Source organism: Balaenoptera physalus (genome assembly GCF_965194825.1).
Source record: "Balaenoptera physalus genome assembly, chromosome: 1".
Lineage (NCBI taxonomy): Eukaryota > Metazoa > Chordata > Mammalia > Artiodactyla > Balaenopteridae > Balaenoptera > Balaenoptera physalus.
In genome coordinates this window covers 157,634,494-157,660,958 of record NC_138882.1, presented here as the reverse complement: position 1 = coordinate 157,660,958, position 26,465 = coordinate 157,634,494, and the positions used below count along the sequence as shown (strand labels likewise).

Genomic DNA, 26,465 nt, shown 5'->3' with positions numbered 1-26,465 from the left:
GTAGCAGAGCCAGTTCAAAGGCTGCTTCCGATGTGCCAGAGCTTGACTTTACTTGTAGGCTTGCTTCCAGATTTGGTAGTTACTTGATTTACACAATTTATAAATTTATACAATTTATACAGTTACTTGACTTATACAATTTATACAATTTCCTGTATTTGGTTTCCATTTCTATATGCCTATGTCTTTGCTGTATGAAATCTTTAAGAGTGGGGCTTGCAGCTATTAAAAAATAACCCACGTGGATTCCAGAACAATGTATATGTGAAAGGTGATTAAAAAAACAACCACCACATCTTATTTGCAATAACATGAAAACCAGTAAACCATACGGTCTGGCAGCATCAGTGACTTAGTACGTCATTCAGGTTCCTCTTATGTAAAATGAGATAGACTCAATGATCTCTTAAGGGGAGGAGCTGGTCTGACTGATTTGTCTTAAATAGCTTTCCTGACATTATCTGCAAGGGGATCCCCCTCATATGCCCATGAAACAGGACAAGTCTGAAAGCCGAGTCTGGGCTTAAAGAAATGACAAAAGATTCTCTAGTTATTGTCACTGTCATTGTTCCCAGCCTTAATAAATTAAAAAAGTAAAGATCAAGAAGACCTCCCTTGGAAATATGTGCCAGAGCTTCCCTACCAGATGAGTCACTGGTAACATAAAAGGAAGCTTGTCGTCTCTGCCAACTACTTGTGGTGAGGCCTTGGCAAGCAACTGAACCTCTCTACATCTCCCTTCCAAATCAGGACTGACATCGTCTGTGCCATTCACATCACAGAGCTAGTGTAAGGATTAAAGGAGACAAGGATTAAGCGTAACACAAACGTGGACCCTCTCAAGTACCCTAGAAGTCGTGGTCTGAAAAGGTTGTGGAATGTCATCCACGTACAGACAAAACACACCGCAACACAGAACATATCACAAAAGACGTGAAGAGGCTTACCATGCTGAAGGACAGGTTCGCGCGCTTTTCTACCTTGCTCATAGCAACCAGATCTCTTTCTATCAAGTTGACTCTCTGGGTAAGATTACTGACTGTCTCATTCATCCCCTCGAGTTTAAGATCATTCTCTCTCTGGTACCCCACTAGGGCACTGTTTACTTCCTCTAAAAAGTTGTGGAGGTACAGGATATCCTGGAGTGGAAATAAATCAAGTTGTGGAATCCAGCTAAAGACATGTACTAGACAAGCAGGCCAGCAGCACTGAACAACCATTACTATGTCAACTTATTGAAGTAAACTCCTTTTCCTGCTCTTGACCATTGATCGTCAGTCTCCGTTTTGTCCCTCCACTCTGAACTGCTCCCAGTTTACTCCCTCTGGAACTGTCTGACCTCAGTTAGACAGGAGGGGGAAAGAGGGAAGAGACTACCAACATGATTCACTCTCTGGTCCCAGAAAGCTGAGAGCTTGGGAATTGATTTCCCAATGTTTACCTCACCTGCTGGCGAGAAAGCCTGCTGGGTTATTAACTGAAACGCTCATTAACCTAATTTGTCAGAACAAAACTACCGTAGAAACAATACCAATTACTGAATTGGCTCATGTAACAAAACCATAACAGGTAGTGCATTATTTAGTACAAGATTCAATTATTTTTGACATTCTCCAGTACTGACTGTTATTTAGAAAGGAATGATGATTATAGGCTTTAAAGGGCATTAAACTCAGGACAGGAATTCTTCTCAGTGAAGATTTCTTTTATTCTTTTTAATGTGATTCTGAACTCACCCTTTTCCCTCCTCTGGTCTTTAGAAAATCTTGATTTTCAAGGATATGCTTTCTAATGTTCTTAGTATTTACTGTGACCCAAAACAGCCATCACTTTGAATTAATCTGCTATCCATCCATCTTTAACTTGCCCAGATTGCTATTCAAAAACTGTTCAAAAACAGTTTCAGGATAATCTGGTCACTTTATGACTTTCAAGATGTGAAAAGGAATTTACTCCACTGATTGACATGCAGCGAGAAAAAGCAGACTGCCAAGGAAGACACAGGCAGCATGCTGGCTCCCTGACAGAGCCGCACACCCCCCTCTGCTCAGCTCTCAGGCAGACAAACGTGTGCACAAGATGCCTGCTCAGGGATCGCAACATGGAGCCTACACTACTCAGGCCGCTCCAGAGTTCACTGGTCACAGGGAGTTAAGCCAGAGACAAAAGTACCTGTTTCAAATTCTCACTGTGGGTTTTACTGTCAAGTTCAGATGTAGCTGAAGGTGATGGAATGATCTGGTTGCTTCCACTGGTTTCCTTTAAGGCGTGCTGATTCTGTGAACAGGAATGAAGGTTGGTATAGGCAATAAGTAATAACTAAGTCTACTTATCCATCAGGGATGGTCCTGGAACATTCCAGCTTCTCACAGGTGGCATCCACAGATTAATCAACAATTATTTCCCAGGAGCCTTGGTATGACCAATCCTGTGCTAGGCCTGAGGGCACCAGGTACTTCTGGGGATCCCCAGCCTAAAGCCTGGACTGGATCAGCAGCACCCAGACCGCGTCAGGGAACTTTCTCAGTCTCTGAATGGAATGAACTCCCTAGAAACCAGGCCTCCTCTCCCTGTCACCTGTACTCCCAGAGAAACTATACAACCACTATATCTCCCAGGACCAACTCAGTCTGAACCTGGTTAGTGTCATTGTTTCCCCAGAACTAAAGAGATTTATACATTCCAAGAACAGCCAGTCAAGGAACCACTGGCTTTGGGCACTGAGCATGTAACCAACCATGCACATTATTAGCTTTTCAGTTTGTACAGCACATGCCAAGAGTTATGAGGGTTACCCTTCCTTTCTCATCCCCTTCCCACTGCTCAAGTCTCTCGTGGTGGCGACTGAAGTATAACACGCTTATATACACTTTTCCCTCTGACGGAAAGACTTTGTATGGCTTATTCAGTAGGAGGATTACCACTGGCAATCATGGAAGTTTAAAAGATGCACATTTAATGATAACAGGATGCAACTGGTCAAAATAAATTGTTTTCCTTGAAATCTGAAATCCTAGACATTTGTCAACTCTGCTTTTATAGGAAACAAATGGTAACAATAAAGAGAAAAGGAGGAGAGGATGAGAAAAAAAAGAAAAAAAACCCATGGTTCTGTAAAGTATGAATTTTTGAGTTAGTAAAAAGTATTTTAGAAAATAATTACTTTGAGAAAATGCTCAAGCTATTAAAATAATAATAATAATAATAATAATAAAAGAACTGTTGAGTTAGAGAAGTCTTTATTATTATGTATCACACAGTTACTCAGTGGCAAAGTTGGAATTAGAATCCAGGGTGTCTGGATACCTAGATCAAGGCTTTTTCCTCTGGGTCAGCCCCACTAAATAAAAGTGAGGAGTATTTGTTCTGAAGAAAATGAAAAACCCTCCTTTCTAGAGCTCTAAAATAGCCCAGGTCTCCTTGGCACAAACTGCCCAGTTTAAACTTGAAACTCCAAAGCTTGAAAAGAGCATGTAGGGCAGATCTAGAAATTGGTGGAAAAGCTAGGGAACTTTTGTGTGCCTTGAACTGTCCTGATTTCACATATGTATAACTCATCTCTCCAGCAGGACAGCGAGGGCTGTGCCATCCTTTTTCACCCTTCATAAATCTTTCATGGAGCTGAGGATCCATTAGGAGATTAATTAAGGCCTCTGAATGACTGCAGACAGCTTACACCTGCGCAGCATTAAGCAATGTTTGAAAACAATTCCTGAGCACTGCAGGGTTTGCTTCTGTCTCAGTTATCTGTTGCTGTATAATAAATCATCCCCAGGGACTTCCCTGGCGGTCCAGTGGTTAAGACTTCGCCTTCCAGTGCAGGGGGTGAGGGTTTGATCCCTGGTTGGGGAGCTAAGATCCTACATGCCTCGCCACCCAAAAACCAAGGCATAAAACAGAAGCAATATTGTTACAAATTCAATAAAGACTTTTAAAACGGTCCACATAAAAAAAAAAAAATCTTAAAAAAAAAAAATCATCCCCAAACTTTGTGGCTTAAAACAAGTTTATTATTTCTCATGATTCTGTGGGTTGACTGGGCTCAGTGGGGGTGGGGTGGCTTCCTGTTCCCCATGGTACAGGATGAGGTCACACACGTGGCTGTATTCGACTGCGAGACTGGCTGAAGCTGGAACACCCAAGATGGCCTTTCATCCTCTGGAGCTCCTCTTTGCTTTGCCTCTACTCATTCCACAGTCTAACAGCCCTGCCCAAACTCCTGATCCGCAGAACAGTGAGAAATAATAAACTGTTGTTTTAAGCCACTAAGTCTTAGGGTGATTTGTTATGTAGCAATAAATAAGACACCTCCCCACTCCCCTTTCCTTCTTTTCCATTTTCCTTCCTACCCATTCAACTTTAAGGACAGTGTCTTAGTGCTGTATCTCCTCTACCACGTTGGCAAAAGACTCAGCTTTTAATCCTATCTACCTCAATTTACAGATTGTAGTAAAATCAATCAACACTGCTTATTTTATCTTCTAAAAAGGTGCCTGTGGGGCCTGTTTAGGTAAATGGAAAATTGGTATCACGAGATTACACAGAAAAGGGTAGGCAGGAGTATGCTGACTTTCTGTAGCATTTGTAGATTTCCGTACCATATCACTCTGCAGTAACTCCATGGTTTTCTTGTGTTCGTCCACAGTCTTCTGTATTGCCTCCACAGCAAGATGGACGCTGTTTAAAGTATTGCCAATGGAAGCTACACTCTAAACAGAAACATGTAGTAGGGTCAGTGTTTTTTCCTTTTTAAAAATTTTTAATAACTTTATTAAGATATAACTCAGAAACAATAAACTGCACGTATTTAAAATGTATGACTTGATAAGTTTTTACATATATATATATACACATACATACATATATATATATATATATATATATATACACACACCTGTGAAACCATTACCACAATCAAGATAATAAACATCCATCCCACCCAAGTTTCCTCATGCCTCCTTGTAATTCTTCCCTCCCTGTTCCCAGGCAACCAATGATCCACTTTCTATCACTATATATATATATATATATATATATATATATATATATATATATATATATATATATATATATATATATATGTCACTAGCTATCTATCCATACACTTATATATATCAGTTTGCATTTCCTAGAATTTTACATAAATAGAACAGTGAGTGAGAATGTACATTTTTTTTTTTTTTTTTGGTATGGCTTCTTTCATGCAGCATAATTATTCTGAGATTTATGCATGTTGTAGCTACTCAGCATGTTGTGGAGTAGCATTCCATTCTACAGATACATCACCTTGACCTGTTGATGGTGTTTTAGGTTTTAGGTTGTTTCCAACATTTGACTATTACAAATAAAGCTGCTATGAACATTAACGTACAAGCCTTCATGTGGGCATATGCTTTCATTTCCCTTCATCATAAGCTTTCTCGTTATCACAATTCCTAGGAGGTGAATGGCTGATTGTATGGTAGATGCAGGCTTAACTTTTTTACTCCATCTCCTCATCAATACTGGTACCCTCAATCTGTTCCATGTTAGCCATTCTAGTGGGAGTGTAGTGGTATATCATTGTGATTTTACTTAAACACTGACCTAATGGAGGATTATTTCAAATATCTTCGAACTATGAACTCCATGTAGTTTATACTGACACAATTAACCAGAAACTACACATACACACACACACACACACACACACACACACACACACACACACATAATTTTCATAGAGGAAAGCCAGATCTTTCCTTAAAAACAAAACAAACAAAACAAAAAAACCCCCAAAAAACTAGTTTATAAATCTGGGATCCGTAGATAAAGTTCTCCCACAAACTGCCTCTATCAAGCCCTGCAGGCAGATGGCCAGAGCTATCATTGTAGACTGCCACTCTCAGGAGCAAATGATGACTTTTGAGTAAAAATGGGTGGAACCATTTCTGGCCTTGGAAAACCCAGCATTGCAGAGATGAAGGGAAAATTCCATTTGGCAGCATGTGTTCTTCTGCTTTAGAATCCCATCAGTAACTACTGAGTAGAGTTAGATATGGCTAGTTGCTTACTTGCTTTCATTAGGTCTAAGGAGCCCAAGTGGATTGCAGACTTAGGAATATAATTCAGAAACGATCTTTTAAAAAAGGCTTGTCCTAAAGGAACATCCAAGAGTGTTACTAATTTGATAGGTTTTGGTCTTTCATTAAGATATACTGACAATTTTATAGTGTTCCATTAGTATTTTTAACCAAGGGTGCTTTTATTATACTGATAGCCAAGAATCCAAGAGAAAAATAAATGACATTTTCAACATTAAAAAAAAAAATAATTACATGAGATACATTGAAGTTAGGTTTTTTGAGATGACCTACACTTCAAAACTGAGCCACCTGTAATAAAAGTAGTGCCTGACATTATAAATGCACAGATTTGCAAAGAGACAACCTACTGGGTAGAAGTCTCTAAGCTGGGATTTTGTCTATGTAAGCTCTGTTGTTATAGAAGCTACAAGCATTCAAAGACATCCACTGTTAGAGAATCCTCACTGGCTGGATGCATGAGCCCATCAGGACGCAAGAAGATAGTAAGCTCTTGTTTAAGATTTTTTTTTTAAGGAAGCAGCTGACAGAGCCATGTGAACTCTAGAGCAAAACCCTGAAACTAGTATTCTCACCAACTGCAAAGTGCCTGGCACATACTGGAGGAAGCCCCACAAATGTTTGTTGAATTAACGAATGCAAGAATAAACCGATTTCCTTTTTGAATGCAAGACTGCCAGAGTTGCTTCTGTATTAAAGGCTACAGAGGCCTACCTTTCCCCCTACTTGACCCTTGGGAATAATGGCAAAAACAGTCTGGCCTCATCAAAGTTGTCCCTACTTTTTTTTTAAGTTGTAGGCAGATGACCATATTGGACAAACAGCAGACTATAGAGACTGAGCACACACAGGTGGTGTGGCTGTAAAATAACAAGTTCCGTTTCTGGCTTAGGAATTTCTCACTCCTCTGAGGAAACAATTTATATGTTTATAGAGCCTGGTATATAATCAAATCAAACTCAGCACACACTGACTTTCTTTTAAATTTTATTTATTTATTTATTTTTGGCTGTGTTGGGTCTTCGTTTCTGTGCGAGGGCTTTCTCTAGTTGCGGCAAGTGGGGGCCACTCTTCATCGCGGTGCGCGGGCCTCTCACTATCGTGGCCTCTCTTGTTGCGGAGCACAGGCTCCAGATGCGCAGGCTCAGTAATTGTGGCTCACGGGCTTAGTTACTCCGTGGCATGTGGGATCTTCCCAGACCCGGGATTGAACCCGTGTCCCCTGCATTGGCAGGCAGATTCTCAACCACTGTGCCACCAGGGAAGCCCCCACACTGACTTTTAAAAGCCAAAGATTCTATATTTGATACCCATTGTTTGGGGTTCCCTGCTCCAGAATCCCTCTTCCACTTCCTGCTACAGGGCCTCATGTTGCTTGTGCGCCCATTAAGCACCCTCTTTTCCTTCCATTCCCTGCCCACTCTCCCCACCCAGCTCTAAAGATTCCAACATACTCTTCATCTGGTTGGTTACTGCCTCCTGCTCTAGGCTGAATCATAGGGATCAAGTAAACAGAAATTCTAAAGTAATGTTTGCCTAGGCCCTAGAGTCTAGGGCATATACCTAAGAGTGATTTGCTTAGAGGGTGTGTCTCTCTACCTTTATAAAATAATACATATTGTTTTCCAAAATGCTTTTTACCAATTTATACTCCCGGCAGGAGTGTTTGAAAGTTTCCCTCTATCCACATCCTTGCCAGTACTTATCACATCCTGAATTTTTATTTTGCACTTCCCCAAATTATCTTTTTTTAAAAAACAAAACCAACGAAAACAAACAAAAAATCCCCTCTCTTTCTCAATCATGGAAAATAATAGCAACTTAGAGCAACTCTCATGTACAATTGCTCTGCTTTCATAAAGACGTTGTGGATGATGAACTGAAAAGGCAAGTAATGAAAAGCAAACCCACACATGTTAACACAAGAGTCCCAGCAAAGCAATCCTGGGACTTGGAAAGCCAGATAAAAAGGTGTGAATCCATATAAACCATAGCTAAAACCACCTGTTGCAAATTAAAGGTCCAACTAACCAGACCAAAGCAGAGATGTCTTGAACTCTATTACTGTCCTCTTGGAGTAGCTGATTTCAAATGCCAGCCTTTCAAAGAGAATTTGTAAGAAGACAGAATTACAGTGGGTTAATTTCAGTGCCCATACACAGCACTTACCTTCTGAAGTCCCTCTACAGTGGCAGGCAGGCTAATTAAGTCTGCAGCTGACTTGACATTGGCTTTGAGGTTGTTTACTGCAGAAGTCAGCAGAGAAATCTGAAAGGAAATGAGTAATAACCAATGAAAACAGAACTTGTAGAACAATGCTCCCTTCACACACTCTACAGCTGATGGTGATGTCAAGCACCTTTGGACATCATGAGATTCTGTGATCCAGACGTTCTGCCCGGTCACGTCACAGGAATAGAAGAACTCTGCAGAGTACCTTGGATAGACTTGAGATGTGGGAGGAAGCAATAACACCCCTTCTCTCCCTGCCCAGTTTAAATACCAGTGCCAAGGAGGGAAAGGCAGGCATTATTCTTTACCCCACTCCTGGCAGCTACAAGATCCAAAAATCTTAAATTACCCAAAAGATGCAGTAATTACAACACAGTCCTTCAACAACTGGACAGGAAGAAAGCTAATGATCAAGGATCTCTAAAAGATTTTATTTTGGTAAAAAACACCACCTCAGTTATTTGCTGAACTTTTGTTTCTGCCCAAGTGGGAACATATAAAGTAAAAGCCCAACATCACAATATACAGTTGACAGCAACTGAACCCTGGCAACTTGAATAGCACTTTCAACTACTTGGGGATTTAGTTTTGGTTTAACAATGTGATTAATATTTCAAACTCAACAGCTCAATCAAAGCACTACTTTGTACCCTGAAGGGGCTCAATAAATACCCACTGACCTGCTGGCTGACTGATATACTGAATGTATTAAAATAGGAACTGAATCAAAACAAAAAGTATCTTCCCTTCTGCTATTTATGGGTAAAATTCTAAATAGCTGGACTTCTCTCTAGAATGAGGACTGGTGGAACCTGTGTAATACTCAGTTTCAGGATGCAGAGATCATATTCTAAAAACCTTGCAATGTGGCTCAAAACTTGGTTCCACACTGCTTTCCTGTCCCAAATTCTAGGATGAGGACACAGATCTACCAATAGCAATTATATTCAGAATGGCCTCACAGAGTAACCATGAAAGTTTCTGGGCACTTGTGACATGCCTAACCCTGTGGTAGGCATCAGATGGATACAAGACACAGTAAACCTGACCCCTTATTCTTTTATTCAACAAAAGTCTAGCACCTTCTCTGTGCCCAGAACTGTGGAGAAAGTGGCAAATAAGACTGTGAGGTTTTGCTTTCATGGAGCTTACATCCTGGTAGGAGGTGACAGAAGAACAAAGAAGCAAAGTATTAGATAGTAATAAGTACTGTGTACAGTATTTAAAGAGAGCTCCTGGAGTGAGCAGCAGCGTGTTCTGAATAAGGGAGTGCAGTGAGGAGCCTTGGAACTCTTCTCCCTCTTTCCTTTTAGGAGGGATGTGTTCAGGGGCGTCAGACCATTTTCCTTTCATTCATCCACTCATTCATTCATTCCTGCAACAAATATCTATTAAACTCTATTTTATTCCAGTGGTGAACAACACAGATGTCAGTGGTCTTTGGTGTTTACATTTTAGTGCAAAGAGACAGACAATTTGATATAAGAAAAATATTAGATAGCAGGATACATTAGAGGAAAATGAAAATAAGGTGACTTCTGTTTACAACAGCCAGGACATGGAAGCAACCTAAATGTCCATCAACAGATGAATGGATAAAGAAGATGTGGTGCATATATACAGTGGAATATTACTCAGCCATAAAAAGAAACGAAATTGAGTTATTTGTAGTGAGGTGGATGGACCTAGAGTCTGTCATACAGAGTGAAGTAAGTCAGAAAGAAAAAAACAAATACTGTATGCTAACGCACATATATGGAATTTTAAAAAGCGGTACTGATGAACCTAGTGGCAGGGCAGGAATAAAGACGCAGACGTACAGAACGGACTTAAGGGCATGGGGAGGAAGGGGAAGCTGGGATGAAGTGAGAGAGTAGCATTGACATACATATCCTACCAAATGTAAAATGGATGGCTAGTGGGAAGCTGCTGCATAGCACAGGGAGATCAGCTCGATGCTTTGTGGCGACCCAGAGGGATGGGATAGGGAGGGTGGGAGGGAGGCTCAAGGAGGGGATATGGGGATATATGTATACATACAGCTGATTCACTTTGTTGTACAGTAGAAACTAACACAACGTTGTAAAGCATTTATACTCCAATAAAGATGTGAAAAAAATAAAATAAGGTGACTTGATGAGTGTGACTGGGTAGCTACTTTAGATTGGACTGCCAGAGAGGGCCTCTATTAGAAAATGAAATTTAAACTGAGATCTAAATAATAAGGAATTAACCAGAGAGAGAAATAAAAACAAGTACATTTCAGGGCAGAGGGAATCGCTAGGGCAAAGGTCCCAGTGTGGGGAAGAGCTTGGCATATTTGAAGAATAGAAAGAAGGCCTGGGGGACAGGAGCAAAATATGAGTGAGAAAAGGAGAGGGGGAGGGGGAGGGGAAGAGAGAGGAGGGGGAGAGGCAGAGGGAGGGGAGAGGGAGGGAGGGAGAGGGAGAGGTAGAAGTAGATAGGTAACATTAAAGAAACAAGTACTAAATGTGATACTGAATACAGTCTGAGAAAATATTAGCACAGGTTGAAAGGGACAGGCTTCATTGAATCAGGACTCAAATCAGACTCTGATAGAGAAGTAAGAGTTTTATGTATAGAAATAAATCAGTTATCCTTTCTAGGTTAGAAGGGTGACTGTGGCATCAGGGTAGGTAGGGAGCAATAAAAAGAATAGGCCCGGGCTTCCCCGGTGGCGCAGTAGTTGAGAATCTGCCTGCCAATGCAGCGGACATGGGTTCGAGCCCTGGTCTGGGAAGATCCCACATGCCGCAGAGCAGCTGGGCCCGTGAGCCACAATTACTAAGCCTGCGCGTCTGGAGCCTGTGCTCCGCAACAAGAGAGGCTGCGATAGTGAGAGGCCCGCGCACCGTGATGAAGAGTGGCCCCCGCTTGCCGCAACTAGAGAAAGCCCTCGCACAGAAACGAAGACCCAACACAGCCATAAATAAATAAATAACTAAATAAATAAAAAATTAAAAAAAAAAAGAAAAGAATAGGCCCAGGAATACTTTTCCTTCATAGCATTTCTCAGAGTGACAATGATTTATTTATGTGTGTGATTTTAAATTAAGATTTCTCTCCTCCACTAGACTGTAAGCTCCATGTCATCAAGGACCATGTCTGTTTTATTTTCCATAATACGCCTGACACAAAGACAGGCATTCAATAAGTATCTACCAAATGAATGAATGGCTAAGAATGAGCACTCTGTGTCTGGGATGGACGCTGAGAAGGCTAGTCCAAGCAGAGTAGAGGGTAGAGTCTAGGAAGTAGGAGATAAGGCTACATAAGTGTGAACTCATTTTCCTCACTGGTAGTATGGTATAACAACAACCATCTCACAGGGACATGTGATGGTTTTAAAATATGTCCACAAATTCTTTGATAGTCCTCCCTTCAAGAGGTGGACACTAATTCCCTTTCCCCTAAGTGTGGCCTGCACTGAGTGTCTCACTTTTGGCCCACAGAATAAAGTGCAAGTGACAATGTGCAACTTTGAAAACTAGGTCATAAAAAAGCACTGTCTTCCTTTTTGCTCTCTTTTGGATCACTCACTCTGGATAAGCCGGCTGCCATGTTGTGAGAACACTCAAGCAGCCCCATGGAGAAGCCATGGTGGGACAAACTGAGACCTCCTGCCAACAGCCATGTGAGTGAGGATGCTTCAGTCCCAGTCAAGCCTTCAGATATGCAGCCCTGGCCGTACATCTTAGCTGCAACCTTAGAGAAATCCTAGCCAAAACAACTCAACTAAGCTGCTTCCAAATTTCTGACCCAGAAAACCTGCGAGATAATAAATGTTTGTTGTTTTAAGTCATTAAGCTTTGGTACAAATGTAACACAGCAACAGATGACTAATACAGGCTATGAGGCTTAAATGAGATACATATCTAGAGCTCTCAGCACAGTACCTGATACAAACAAAATACCAAGTAAGTGTTAGCTCTTTAATAATGAAATTTAATAAGCACTTAAACATGCAATTCTCCATAAGTGCTCCAAAATACTCAGACTAATCTTCAACATTCCAACTCTATCCATTTAAAAATAAAATGGGTGAGAAACTTCAGCTCCAGAGAGATACTCTCGGCAAACTATAAACCTCTTAAGAGCAGCAGTTACATCAAGGAGGTTTTAACACATGCCCTTAAAAAGATATGAATAACACTTAGGTTTGAAAAGCACATACAGAAATAGGTATTCTCATGCACTGTTAATGGAAATGTAAATTGGAGAAGACTTGTTAGATGGTTATCTAGGATTATCTGTCACAATTTGAAACGTTTACACCCTTTAATTCAGCAATTTCATTTCTAGAAATCTATCCTAAAGGTTACTTGTTTAATCAAGAAGAATAAAATACCTAGGAATAAATCTAACTAAGGAGGTAAAAGACCTGTACTTGTAAAACTGTAAGACCCTGATGAAAGAAACTGAAGACGACACAAACAGATGGAAAGACAGATCGTGTTCATGGATTGGAAAAATTATTGTTAAAATGACCATACTGCCCAAGGTAATCTACAGATTCAATGCAATCCATATCAAAATACCAATGGCATTTTTCACAGAACTAGAACAAATAATTCTAAAATTTGTATGGAAACACAGAAGACTCTAAATGGCCAAAACAATCTTGAGAAAGAACAAAACTACAGGTATCATGCTCCCTGATTTCAAACTATACTATAAAGCTACAGTAATCAAAACAGTATGAGACTGGCACAAAAGCAGACACATAGATCAATGGAACAGAATAGAGAGCCCAGAAATGAACGCACACTTATCTGGGCAATTAATCTACAACAAATAAAGCAAGACTATACAATGGGGAAAAGACAGCCTCTTCGATAAATGGTGTTGGGAAAACTGGACAGCTACATGAAAAAGAATTGAACTGGACTACTCTCTCACACCATGAACAAAAATAAATTCAAAACGGATTAAAGACTCAAACGTAAAGACCTGAAACCCTAAGACTTCTACAAGAAAACACAGGTAATAAGCTCTTTGACACTGGTCTTATTAATACTTTTTAAAATATGTCTCCTTAGGCAAAAGAAACAAAAGCAAAAATAAACAAATGGGGTTTCATCAAACTAAAGTGCTTTTACACAGTGAAGGAAACTGTCAACCAAACAAAAAGGGATCCCACTGAATGGGAGAAGATATTTGCAAATGATATAGCTGATGAGGGGTTAATACTCAAAAATATACAAAAAGCTCATACAACTCAACATCTAAAAAACAAACAACCCAATTAAAAAATGGGCAGAGGATCCGAACAGACTTTTTTCCAAAGAAGACAGGCACATGAAAAGATGTTCAACATCACTAATCATCAGGGAAATGCAAATGAAAACCACAATGAGATATTGCCTCATACCTGTCAGAATGGCTACTATCAAAAAGACAACAAATAACAAGTATTGGCGAGGATGTGGAGAAAAGGGAACCCTCTTGCACTGGGAATGTAAATTGGTGCAGCTGCTAGGGAAAACAGTAGGGAGATTTCTCAAAAAAATAAAAAACAGAACTACCATATGATCCAGCAGTCCCATTCCTGGGTATTTATCCAAAGAAATGAAAACATTAATTAGAAAAGATATATACACCTCTAGGTTCACTGTAGCATTATTTACTATAGAAAAGATATGGAAGCAACCTGAGTGCCCATCAATAGATAAATGGATAAAGAAGTTGTGGTGTGTATGATACACACACACACACACACACACACACACACACACACACACACACACACATATATACATACATACATACATACACACAAAATGGAATATTACTCAGCCAGAAAAAAGAATAAAATCTTGCCATCTGTGACAACATGGATGGACCCAAAGGATGTTACGCTATGTGAAATAAGTCAGACAGAGAAAGACAAATACTGTATGATATCACTTATATGTGGAATCTAAGAAACAAATGAACAAACATAACAAAACAGAAATAGAGAACAAACAGGTGTTTGCCAGAGGGGAGGAGGCGTGGGGGAAGGAAAGAACTAAGTGAGGGAGATTATGAGGTACAAACTTCCAGGTGAAAAATAAATGAATCACAGGCATGAAATGCACAGTGTTGGGAATGCAGTTAATAACTATGTATTATCTTTATATGGTGGCATAAGTAACTAGACTTATTGTAGTGATCATTTTGAAATGTATATAAATATCAAATCACTATGTTGTATAACAGAAACAGTATTATAGGTCAATTATAGTTCAAAAACAAACAGACTCATAAAAAGAGACCAAATTTGTGGTTGGTTACCAGAGGCAGGGTGGGGGGGAATTGTGAGGGGAGGGGGAGTGGGAGGAAGGTAGTCAAAAGGTACAAACTTCTTGTTATAAGATAAATAAGTACTAGGGACGTGATGTACAACATGATAAACCTAATTAACACTGCTGTACGTTATATATGAAAGTTAAGAGAGTAAATCCTAAGAGTTCTCATCACAAGGACAAATATATATATTTTTTCTACTTCTTTAATTTTTTATCTATATGAGATGATGGATGTTCAGTAAATGTACTGTGATAATCATTTCATGATGTATGTAAGTAAAACCATTATGCGGTACACCTTAAACTTACACAGTGCTAAATGATAACTAGTATAAAGGCTAAATGATAACTAGTATATCAATTATATCTCAATGAAACTGGAAAAAAACAAATTAAAAAAAGGTTACTTTATGCTCACCAGCATAAAGATGTATGCTCAAGACTATTCACTGTTTTCTTATTTGTAATAGCACAACTCTAGAAACATCTAAATGTCTAACACTAAGGATGTAGATATATTGAGTAAACAGAGAAAGCTGTAGAATATATACCTAATGATTCCATTTACTCACACACACACGTGTGCATGTGCACACGCTAACCTAAAAGCTAATTCATATTAAAAGCTATTACAATTCTGTAAATGCATATAAAGGGGACTGTAAGAATGTAGCCCAGACTATTGACAGCGAAGAACTATGGGGACAGGGAATGTGTGTTATGTGTCTGTATCTGTGTGTAATGGGGGCACATACAGAGATGGGGTTGAAGGGGAGTTTTCGTAAGAGTTCTATGTGTATTTTACTATTAAATCTTATATAAGAATACATTCACATATTAGTCATGAAATTTTAAAGACAAAAGATGGGAAAGAAATATACACATAAGAAAACACATCACAAAGCTTTGGAAGGGGTGTGACAGATTTCCTTGGCTGGCCCTTTCCCCATGCCCTCCACTGGGCCTTCCAAGACTATCTTAACATACTCAATCATAAAGTACTTGGAAGGGGTCTACCCCATGTGTGTTTTACTCAGTGCCCCAAATCATGTACACAATTGGTGCTACACCAACTTGATGGGCAAGGATATGATTATTCCAAATGACCTATCAATTTTGTAGTTCCTTTTTTTTCACCTGAGGGAACAACTCCTTCCACTGACAACTGGCCAGATCTTAAAGGGACAACAAGCTGTGTTCTAGGTGGAACAATCTGGGTAGAAACTACTCTCCCAGGTACGGCTCTATCCTGAGGCTGTGGCAGAGCCTGATGCTAGTCACAGGTATCTCAAGAATGGTAATGGCCTCACAAATGGCCAGTGTGGCTGGCTGACAGCTATCATTTCACCCAAAACCAGAGCAGCAGCCTGAAAGCCGAGGCAATGTAAGGTGAGATGCTGTTCCGCTTCTCCCCATGCCCCAAACGCTCTAGGCCTAGGGTATCAGCTGCCTCACAGAAAGAATATGCTCTGGAGAGCTGACCACTAATTCTCCAATTACCAGGCAACACTTAGGACTTCTTACTCACTTATAAGACCTGGACCACATACTGTCACTAGGACCCAGCTACAGTCCCAGAAACTGCAAAGCTGGATTCCATTTTTCAGCATTCCTCTCTTGGGTGGAATAATGCCCAAATCTGTAGAAAACTACAGCAAAGCTACATGTTTAACTAGAACAGAGAGACAAGGGGCACTCTCCCATTACCGATATCTGGGACTGCTTTGGTCTCTGATAGACACATTCTAGCACGTCAGACTGGATTCAAGTGTTATAGAACTTATCTCTAAAGTCACACATTGCAATTCAAAGAGTCTAAAAAGTTGAATTAGGTACAAACCATTAAGGAAAAATCTCCCACATTCCAGCCAAAAGATGAGTCATGACTTTCATGCATATTACATGACTTTTCATTAGTGAAATTAAAAATAGCTACTGTAGACCATTTTATTAGACCATTTTATACTATAAAAGCCTGAAATGCTGCTTTTCTGCTTTGGGGTTAAAATTAAGTGCTCTTTAAATAGTAAGTAAAAAAGTTACTAAAACAGACAATCATCAATGATGAATGATTATGAGCCCTGATAGGGACTTGACTTCACATCCTTTCAGCTTTATCTACTAAGCACCTACTGTGTCCTTTAGAGGTTATAAAGATGGAAGGCAGAATAGAAAGTTGGAAAGAAAACAGGCTCCTATAACTTGAATATTTTGTTAGCATTGCTACACAGCTGTTGACCTTGGGCAAACTACTTAATCTCATTGAGCCTTAGTTTTCTTACCGATAAAATGGAGATAGCACCTCCTACTTCATAGAGTTATAGAAGCGAAAAAAGAGAAAGGAGATCTCATATGTAGTACATCTAATTGGGGCCTGCATAAAGAAGGCATTTAATGAGTGGCAGTTACCATCTTAAGTGCCATCATCATCAGTACTATGCTCAAAGCTCAGAACACAATATACAACCTTCTGGTGTAATTAGATGCCTCAGAATGGTAAACTCCATGACTGGCTACTATAAAGAACCCACAGTTTGCCCCAGAGAGAGATGCTAATTGTCTCTCAGTGCTTCATGGTGGTTTACTTTCACCTGATGTACTGTCTGGACAAACTGCTCATTTGCTCTGTGAATACAAGCAAGACCACGGTTTATCCTATTTTTCTTGTAAAAATGGAGTGAATACCTGCTTTTCCCTCATAACTCAGAGTCCAAGGCTAAATGATAACTAGTAAATACTAGGTGCTGCAACCCATCAATTATTTCATGAATACTTCTTAAAAATGAAAGAGAACTGAATAAAAAATAATGAAATATCATAAGGCAGCATAATATTAAGGGCAAGTGACTGTTTTCAGAAACTTTTATTTCAGTTATATACATGTATGCATGTGTTTACTGGGTAATGATGGAAAATATTTCTTACTGTGGGTTCCAGGCAAAAGTTTGAAAGCTTCTGCCCCAGGTCACTGATCTCTGGTCACAAGTGCTGAACCACCCCACTCCCAAACTACTGCTGAAAGGAGAGGGTAGCTTCAAAAACATTGGCAAGCACTTTTTTCTAGCACGGTGCTCTCTGCCCTGGCTGATTCTGAACTCTGCGACTCTACTCTGAAGAACAGAATATCCTCTTAGCCACGACAGGGATGACAAAACAATTTTTAAGCACTTTGTGGGTGTACCATTCACTTGGCACTTGAGTTTTCTTCTCAACGCACATGTCTTTCTTAACTAAGCCACAGAAACTGAGAACAGGGGCTATAGTTACCAAGTGGCAACTGCAGCACCTTATTCACATAAGCACAAGGTTTGACTGTTGAATCCTGACAATGCTGCATCAACATCTTCTGAATATGCTCTTTTCCTCTGGCAGAGTCCCTCTTTCGGAATGAATGTGAGATCTGGCCAATTTAGGGACTGGAAAAGTTTTGGCTCTAGTCCTGCTTGCCTGGTCAAGGTATTTAACCAACTCTGTCATTTCCTCCAATGCTATTCTAGAATAATACTTATCATTAGCTGCTGATAAGTTTTTCGTACAGCATATAGCACTACATCCCAAGGCTGTAAGTCTGTAAACTATATTAAACAAAATAAGCTCTCATTATCTAATAAAAACAAGTTATCCAATTTTCTTGGGCGTTAGATGACACTGTTCTTAAATTGAATACATACACTGTTCCTTAGGAAAAGTTGATTCAAGACTTTCTAACTTCCTCTGTTAAAACTCTGTTCCTTTGCAGAAAGGGTTAACATTTTAAATACTGGGTAAATGCATAACTATTACCTATTTTACCTGACTTTAATGTGTTGGGATCATAGTATGCAAAGCACCATTTCAAAAAGTAAGACAATCTGAAGTGAGTTCCCTATACTTACAGTTACATACTAAACAGACAAAATGAAATATTCATTGCTTACACAGAAATAAAATCACACTTTTGCTACCTGCTTATTCATTTCCGTGATGTTTATCCAGACTTTGTTCAATCCCAGCTCTCCAGATTCAATCTTCTCAAGTTGTTTTTGTTTGCTGAGTAGTTCTTCGTTAAGTTTGGGTATTTCTTGGAATGAGCTTTTCTGATTAGATTCCACTAAAAGCAAAAATAAGAACAATAATAAATAGCCATAAAGTTCCCTCATGGCTCCAAGGTGAAAAAATGATCATACAGCAGGAAAGAAGATAGATTAATGAAAGTTAATTCTGGGAGGATGATGACAATTCATATCTATCAACTCCACTGTTCTGTTCAGTGAGCACTGAACACACTGTGCTATACTTATTTACTTGTCTGTCCCCTCCATCAGACTGACAGAGAGCTGCCTGAGGACAGGTCTTATTGGGTCCTGTATTCCCAGGGCCCAGCACAGTCCCAGGTACACAGAAGCATGCAAATGCCTGTCCAGTGAAATGACTGTATGGTATGAAATGGAGTTAATGTTACCCTATTAAGTTAAACAAAGAAAACTCAACAAATAAATAAATTCAACAACAAAAAAATCCCCACAAAAATCAGGGGGTGGCGGTGGTATCCTCACTGTAAGCAAACCCACTACCTGAAAATTCAGAATTATTAAAGGAAATTAGATATTTTTATTCACTTTTCAAAAATATGTGCTGAAGGATTTCTTTAAAAATAGTAGACTTGGCTAAGTGCTTTTAATGTAACATTTGATTTACACACAGTTTGCAGGAATACATTCATCTCATGTGGTAGGAATATTTTCCCAGTCAGTCGAAATTAATGTAGCACTTACAGCACCCAACTGAATTTCGTACACATATTCAGTTAGGTTAAAAAGAAAAACTTATCCCACACACGTCTGCCATTCTCTGGTGGTAAAACATCCTAAGGCTGGGGGAGAGTCTCTTTTTTTCCTGCAATCTATATGAATTAAGTAGAAGAGGAAGTAAGACAAACACATAAATAACTTGGATTAAAATTATTAACTAATAAACATGTGAGTCTGACAAGCCCTGAAAACACTCTGGATCCTGAGGATTGTATGAGCTAAGAGGGGATTATATTCATGATCTGATTTGGGGTTTTTTGGGAGAGATAAGACAAGTAAAGGCACTCTGATTACATAAATGGAATGAAGTGTAGTAAACAAACAACTTATGATTACTAATTCATGTTCTTTCAACATGGAAAGCAACTTATTTAAAATTTAGTATAGTAATACTCAAAAGAACTTACTTAGCTCTTTTCCTGATCTTTAAGACCAGGAAATGGAGACTTTTGCCTACACCCTTTAGATACAACATACAATGCCAATAACAATATTTTATAATTATACATCTTTATAATTTGCAATAAACTTTTATGTAATTACTCATCTTGTGATCGAGCCCCTACTATGTGCCCGGCCCTGTACTTGGCACTAGTGCATACAAAAGACCCTGAAGCTCTCAGTCTAGCGGGGAGCAAGGCGTCGCCCCAGAATTACTATACAGTGTGACAGACGTCATGACAGAGGAATGCCCAAAGTGCTTTCATAGCACAAATACATCTTTACATATTATGGATGGGAAAATGAGGCTCAGAAAGAATAAGTGACTTGCCTATGTTTCATAGCTAGTAATGAGCAAGTCAGGATTCAACAGTCAAACCTTGTGCTTCCAAGACCAATACTCTTTCTAGTGTACTTCAGCTGTCACAGATGCTTATATCCTAACAAGACCATTTTTAGGCTCTGCACTGAATGACCACACTGCTACTCTCCCTGTATGACCAGAAATGAAGATGTCTGATTTATCAATACTGTCCTTTTCTTCCAAATTCTTTCCCCTCACTTTAGCCATGAGCGATAGGGAAGACTGCTTGGGAACAGAATCTCCTTTATAATAACTGTGGAGTCCTTCTGGAGTACCTGGTTCTAGAAGAATACTGAGCTGAGAGTTTCAGGCCAGCCAGCACTTCAAGCTTAAGGATCAAGTTACTCCTTGGCCTCAAGGGAAAAATACCAAGCCTATCTGCTTTGCTTTCTGTTCCAGATATTGCAGCAATCCTGCCTCCTTTCCTCACAAGTGTCTCAGAAGATAATGAGATAAAGGACAAGGGGCTCTGAATTTTTCAAAAAGGTATCTAAACCAGGTCAGCAGGTGGTCTTATTTCCACTGTCCTCTTGAAAAACAAGAAATAAAAATAAACTTATTGAAATATATTGAAAGTAGAAGCATAATTCAAAGGAAGATTATTTAAGTTTAACAAGATTAACCTCATTTAGCCAAGAAAATGGTTTTCACAAAAAAACTCTTGCCGAGTAGTCCACAATGGTTCAGCCTGCAGACTGATTTATGCCCCAGGCCCTACCCCATCCTCCCTCAGGAAGTCCTGCTTTAGACAGAATAGGTGCTGGCATATCTATTGCAGCAAACCAAAGCCCACAGAGCAGCTGGACTGACAATTCCAAATCTGCTTCATTCAACTGGCTGACAAATGCAGTCAGGGTCCCAGGGGAAGGCTGCTCAGTGATAGAAAGCAGGTCTCACAGTCCAGGGTACAACTCCCGGCATCTCCTGAATAGAGTATTTCCAGGTATTAACATGTGCTCAGTAAATATTTGTATTAACATGTGCTCAATAAATATTTGTTGCCTGATCGATTGTCAGGTCTATTACATGTATACACTTCAAATATGCATTTCTAAACAAAGAAATTTCCTGAAAATGAAAAGCTCAGCTAAGGTACAAATTACACTGGTGTCCTGAAAACACAGGCACAGAGCAATCAGAGAAATGAATCCCTGGAAGGCAGAACTGAGCAATGTTTTGAAATGTATAAATAAATAATTGCTATATGTAACCAAAACAAGCTGTAGTACAAACGTAGGAGGCCCAACTAGTTATGAAGAGATGATGGCACAGACAGGTGTCGTCAGTGGTTATTTATAGTTAAACACTGCTTCTCAGAACCTCATTTCCAAGTTATGATTACTACTTACCAAGAAAACACTGGCCTTAAAAACACCTTGTAATACTGCTAAGGACAACATTCAGGAGGGAAAATAACTAGAATACAAATCTCATTCTTACACTGTACTCTGATCCCACCAATTGATAAAACATATAGGTCAGGATGATCCTGGCAGAGAACTGTGGCCTACCCAATCCCATTCCCTGAATCAGAAGCTCAGAAGAAAACCAAAGTTAGTATTTCAATATATTTTTTTCAAGCAACATCACCAGGAACATCATTAACATACTCACTAAGGATTAGCTGTCCCTAGGTCAGGTTTGGAACTTAACTAACTGCAGGCAGCAAAGAGAAGCTGGGGTGAAGGAAAGCTAGGATGTTGTGATCTCCTATGGCTTAAGAGAGGAAGTAAGGAAACAACTCTAATTCTAGTTCTGGGGCCAGATTTCTTTATGACCTTGAGAAAGCCTGGTGGTCAGTTTCCTGGCGTGTTAAAGCTGTTAAAGTTAGGGTATTTTTGATTAACCTGAAACTGCTTCCTTAGCTTAGAAATTTTTTTAAAAAATTAATTTTATTATTTATAATAAAATTCAGGTTGTAATTGTAGCTACACACTAATTGTTAGTTAAAACAAAGACTGAGTAAAGCATCTTTTGGGTATAACTTTACTTTCTTTTTTTTTGTACTTTGTTTTTGTTGTTGTTTTTTAAAAAGTTTTACTAGCTTTAGAAAATTAACCCTTGAAACCTAGAACTAAAGATCTCACTGTTACTAAAGGAAGATCTTTAGGTTAAAACAGGTTGAAGCTACCATGCAAACACACCTTTCCAAAGAAAAAGTACTTTGGATGTGCAAAATACAACTTGACAGTTTTGAATATATAGAACTCTTCAACTTAAAGTTTCTTAAACTTTAAAACACTCATGAGACAAATATTTATTTCTGACTTGGCATACAGTAAGCACTCCATAAATGCTGGCTATCATTATTACTGCTCAGTCCTATGTTTCTACAGGTTTTTCTTGAGGAGGAAACTGTCTGACAGACACTCCCACATGCTTTCTCAAATGTCCCTGTGAGGAGGAAGGAAACAGCCTAGTGTTGCTATTGCCACTTTATAGTTGGGGAATATGAAGTGGCAACAGGTGGAGATTAACCAAGATTCTAGACTTCTGGATCTTAGCCCTTCCCTTCTGCACTGTAAGTGTTGACTGCAATACCATTATTTCAGATGCTATTTGTCCTAGTGGTGCATAAGCACAGTTTTTTGTTTGTGGATTTAAAAATGAGTAACTGTTACTGCATTCAAGCTGACAGCTAAGAAAGAGTTTTAAAATGCTGACAGGAACATAATTGCTTCATCAGAGTGAGCAAAAATCTTGATTCAGTGTGGTTCACTTTGTCCTAGAACCTGGAAAAAAGAGTCCAAAATTATACTCTGAAAAGGGTGACCACTTACTTGTTCTAAATTTTTCCTTGAGGGCATCCAGATCCTCCTTCAGAGCAACTTGCATCCACACCAAGCCAACGCAGGCCACGACACAAGCGGCAAGGATGACAAAAGCACAGAGGGGATAACAGATCTTGCAGCATCGTAAATAGTCTCCCCTGACATAAGGACAAATTCAACCAGGAGTACAAAAGAGATTATGAATACAGCTTTATTCAAAATAGCACGCTTCGCCATGCAATTATAATCTCTAATGAATACCAGTTAATTCACCAGGGAACGCAAGGGTAACACACTTAAATCTGAACAGCAGGTTGAGTATGTCTAAATTATTAATATGACCTATAAAGAGTTCATCTATAGGGAACAAAGGTTTCAAACTTCACATGAAACAGAGGGAGTTCCTGTGAGCTACAGGAAGCACCTGTGGGCACTGCAGCTCACTGCCATCATCAATTCACCATCAGTTTCTTTGGAAACTGGCTCAGGTTAGGGAAGTGTAAAGACCAGAGCTTCTCTGCCATTCCATCACTGTACTGTAATTCACTTATCTATTTCTCTCTCTTAAATATATACTCACTCCAGAGGACCTCATTTCAGTTTACTGAAACTTTATAAACTTTTGAGTGAGTTTTACTCCAAATGGAATGAAAAAAAGTAGAACAGTAGGTTTAAGTGGACACCTGGTACACTCCAGCTTATTGGCTCAGAAGGAAGGGAAACATAGAAAGGGGTTAGATTTCACACCAAACTTCAACCAGCACTCAAGGTCTAAACTAACCCAACAGGATAACTATTCCAGTTAACTATTCCACTTCATCAGATCTTCACAGCCCAAACCCAGGATTACCCTGAACTGGCAAAGAAACCAATCTCTTCCTTTAACATAAAAGGACACAGACATTCTAAACAAACAAACCTCAAAGGATTCAATCTCTTTTCTTCTAGCACCCCAACCTTCTGCCTAGCTCTTGCTTCCACAACCTCAGCAGCATACTCTTCTTTAAACGTGCTCCTTATGAGAGTCCAAGGGCACCTTCAAGGTTCCCTTCGGCCCTTTTCTACCATAACCCCCAATTCGCAATGTCTTTGTGCTCACTACTGGATTTGTCTAGTGGCTGCACCATCTAAAAGTGGTTTGAGAAAACCTGCTTCTTCTTTTTGTTTCCCACCCGTCATTTCTCTCGAGGCTCATGCTTTTTACAGAATGTCCCTCACCATATTCCCCCATCACCAAGATTCAGACCCATCAAGAGTGCAAAAAAAACAGAAACAAAACAAACAAAAAAAACCTCAACAACAACCCCTCCCCCAAACAACCAAAAAAATCCAACTAACCTAACAAAAAAAACTGCAGTCTTAAGGTCCCTGTCTCTCCTATACTTAACAAAAGGTCTAGTCCCCCAAATTTCTCTGCTCTTAGTTTCCTATTCTTAGCTTCTTTGCTGCTCCCCCCGTGGTCTCTCTGGGCTCTTAGCACATTCCCCAAGTCCACCCTTCCACCCTAGATTCAGAGCTCTTCTTTGTATACTCAGAGATAGACCTCTAACTTATCCTTCATTCAGAAACTGAACTCATCTTCTCCCTAACATTCTTCCTCCCTCTGTGCCTTCCAAGGTCTACACACTTTTTTCTTCCTAAGAACTCCCTTCTCCTTCCCTTTAATTTGCCTCCTTGGTAGTGCAAGGAGATGCCTTTTCCCCATCCCACCCCTGAGTACTGCATTACTCACTTGACAAAGCGAGAGCGATTTCCAGCTACACCAAATTCCTCTTCCTCCTCTGAGCTGGACTCAGAGTCTGAGTCAGGAGGCTCGGTGCGAAGCAGGCGGTGGCCTGAGCCTTTCTTGGGCTTCTTTCTCCGGCTGTCCCCAGCCAAGCCGATCAGTGCATTGAGCTCTTTGCGCTTTTTCATCTTCTTGTGTGGGGTAAGTGGAGCACCCACTCCTGAGCTGCCAGGTTCGTACCCGACGCCCAGTTCTCTCGAGGCCTTGGAGCCGCCTTCCAGGGTGAGGAATCGTGGGCCAGAGCCCCTCTGGTCAGTCCCACCCAGGAGTGGGACTGACCAGATCCGCTGGGGGCTGGAGATCGGAGCCCAGAGGAAACTGTAACTCAGATAGGTGGGGGAAGTCACGTAAAGATGGCCAGGGAGCTGGTGATCCAAATGGATAAAGCCCTAGGCACGCACTGTCAGTTACCGAAGGGGGTATTGGACGTGGAGGAGGTGGGAACCTTTGTCTCCCAAAGGGGATAAAAAGTCAAGTCAAGAGATTCTCAGCCCCGGTCAGTAGACAGTATTTCTAAGGGTGCTCCAGGAGCTGGGGAAGGACACAGATGGGTGTTTTGGACTTCCGGGGTAGAACTTCCAATGGAGAGAAAAAAAGAAACTTGTTCTTCAATGGGAGGAGAGGGGGAGATGCAGAGCGAGACGGTGGGAAGGCGCTGTTCCCTCCCTAGCTGGCAGCAGGAGGGGGCTCCCAGCCGCTACAACCCCGACAGAGAAAATGCCCGAGTCTGAGATGATCACCGTCCTCCGGCCTCCGTCCTGAGTTTGAAGGAAGCCAGAGGCCGAGGAAGACCCAGAGCCCGGCCTGGAGGGCTCGGCCTGAGAGGAGCCAGTCCCGCGCCTGGGGAGACCCCAGCTCTGCTGTCTGGGCCTGGGGGCGCGGTGAGGAGGGGCGACGGCGGCTCAGCCCACCTGAAGCGCTCCCACCCAGAGTTTGAGGTGTTCCGGCACGGGCGACTCTCGGCAACTCACACGCGCCGCCTCCACTCCAGCCGCGACTCCGGCCCCCGCTCCGGCTGCGGCCGCACCTGTTCCCGACTCGCTGGTGGTGGCGGCGGCGGCGGCGGCGGCGGCGGCCGCGGGCTCCAGACCCGGGCCATCGCTCCAGCCCCAATTCACTTCCCCTTTGGCAGCGACCGCCGGCGCCGCCTGCCAGTAAGGCGCGCTCCCATTGGCCGCCCGTCTGGTGACGTCACGCGAGGGCCGGCGGGGAGGCGGGGTGTTAAAGGACGCAGGCTCAAGCAAGGGCAGGTCCCACCTGCCGGTCGAGGAGGCCCCGCCCCCAGGAGGTTCGGGGACCTGTAGCTCACCTGAAGAGGGCGAGTTTTGTTTCTTGAGGAGCAGGGATGGGCCAGGCAAAGCATCCAGCTGCTCGGCCTGCTTGGGAAATTCATCAGCCGCCCGGGCCCCCCCAGTTGTGACTAACCCAGCCTAGAGGCTCCAACCCTCTGACTCTCATGCTGTTTATTAAAGGTTTAGGCGTGTTACAGATTAATGACCTGGTTGAACACGTTCATTCATTCATTCCGTAAATATTTATTGAGAGATTACCATATGTCAGGAGCAGTTCTACCGCTGAGGATACAGCAATAAACAAGATAACCACTATCCTTGCCTTCCTGCATAGGGTTGCCCAATTTAGCAAATAAAAATACAGGATACTCAGTAACGTTTGAATTTCAGGTAAA

General features: G+C 40.9%; 1 protein-coding gene across 3 annotated transcripts in view; it reads right to left on the bottom strand.

The window, feature by feature from the left end:
• The window catches only part of EFCAB14 (EF-hand calcium binding domain 14), a 36,441-nt gene extending 10,497 nt beyond the window's left edge, over nt 1-25,944 (bottom strand). The window contains exons 1-7 of one of the 3 annotated variants that reach the window (XM_082433388.1): nt 24,725-25,944; nt 23,002-23,150; nt 18,571-18,716; nt 8,253-8,351; nt 4,599-4,709; nt 2,173-2,277; nt 948-1,139 (exon numbers count right to left, since the gene is read on the bottom strand). In XM_082433388.1, coding sequence (XP_082289514.1) covers nt 948-1,139; nt 2,173-2,277; nt 4,599-4,709; nt 8,253-8,351; nt 18,571-18,716; nt 23,002-23,150; nt 24,725-24,906 — 984 coding nt within the window. In that variant the 5' untranslated portion in view covers nt 24,907-25,944. The remainder of the gene's footprint in view (nt 1-947; nt 1,140-2,172; nt 2,278-4,598; nt 4,710-8,252; nt 8,352-18,570; nt 18,717-23,001; nt 23,151-24,724) is intronic. The other 2 variants (XM_082433387.1, XM_082433389.1) reach the window with 2 other exon arrangements.
• Nucleotides 25,945-26,465: the final 521 nt, after the last annotated feature.